At 52.3% G+C, this 1,253-nt stretch overlaps 1 protein-coding gene across 1 annotated transcript; it reads right to left on the reverse strand.

Moving 5' to 3' along the window:
- Positions 1-6: 6 nt before the first annotated feature.
- On the reverse strand, positions 7-983 carry LOC111693455 (probable cytochrome P450 49a1; the record flags this gene model as incomplete). The annotated part of the gene is made up of 4 exons (XM_023458067.1): positions 7-169; positions 227-305; positions 383-552; positions 616-983. Coding segments are annotated over 4 exons (780 nt in total), but the record flags the coding sequence as incomplete, so codon positions are not given.
- Between the last annotated feature and the right edge of the window lie 270 nt (positions 984-1,253).

A 1,253-nucleotide genomic window follows, 5' to 3' on the forward strand; every position in this document is an offset into this window, starting at 1 on the left:
CGATGCACATGCGCCGTCCATAGCCGAAGGGCAACGAGGCGAAGGCATGTCTCGCGGGTGGCGCTTCGGTGCTGCCCTGGCCGATCCATCGCTCGGGTATGAAGCTCGAGGCTTTGGGAAAGTATCTCTCGCTGTTGCTGATGACCCAATGTTGGAAGACGACGTGTACCTGCGTAAACGTGGATCAATGTGGATCGATATTCGCTCAAGATCAAGATCAACTTACGCCCTTGGGGACTTGGTAGCCGCAGATGACGGTGTCCTTCTGAGTGCATCTGCCGTTGCCGATGACCACCGGGTACATCCTGAATCGGAATCGTTAAAATGAGTCAATTAGAGCCGAAATTCGAGATAAGAAGAGTATAAGAAGAGGAGACAGAACCTTTGAGTCTCGCGAACACAGGCCTTGAGGTACTTGAGCTGGTCGAGGTGTCGCGGCTCCAGTGGTCCGCCCCCTTCGGGCAGGACCCGGTTGAGCTCCTCGTGGAGCAGCTGCTGCTTCTCGGGGTGCAGGGCCAGTTGGTAGAGGACCGATCCGACCGAGTTTGACGTCTATGGAAATAGAAATATTATTAGCTGCCGACTAGATGAGCTAAATTGATCATTAATCGTTACCGTGTCGATGCCCACGAGGAAGAGGTCAAAGGCCAAGACGGTGGCGAGATGAGCGTCGCCCTCCTGTCTGAGGACCCGCTCGAGCAAGGATAGGTCGTCGCTGCCCTCGGGCTTGGGGCATCGCTGGGCTCGCTCGAGGGCCTCGCGCGTGTACTTGCTCGTCGTCGCCAGGATGACGTCGAGGGCGCCGATGTATCGTTTCCAGGCCGGCGTCGGCCACAACTTCCAGAAGGGGATTTTCAGCTCGAGGGGCCCCACGTGCTTGAAGAACGTCAGCACGGCTTCGATCAGGGCTTGCGTCTCGGCTGGAGGATCTTTCCCCTCGTCAAGACAGCCTAGCCTCACGTCCAATGCTACTCGGCTAATTGCTGTTCCATTAAAATAAAAATGTTTTTTTCTTAGGTTTTACAATCTGATGTTTACGATCTAATTTTTATAGCTCAAAATAATACTTTTTCACATTTTCGTTTGGTTCTATGTTACCGGTTTGGACGCTTTTTGGTGTGTTACATTATATACAAAAAAAGTACCAAAGCCGAGTTTCTAGACCTGATCTACACTGAAATAATAACCGAGGGGCGCTCCCCGAATTCGAGTGCTCAACTCCACTATAGGCAAATCGCGCTAAGATTATGTTA

This window comes from Trichogramma pretiosum, unplaced genomic scaffold (assembly GCF_000599845.2).
Source record: "Trichogramma pretiosum strain Unisexual culture from Peru unplaced genomic scaffold, Tpre_2.0 scaffold429, whole genome shotgun sequence".
NCBI lineage: Eukaryota > Metazoa > Arthropoda > Insecta > Hymenoptera > Trichogrammatidae > Trichogramma > Trichogramma pretiosum.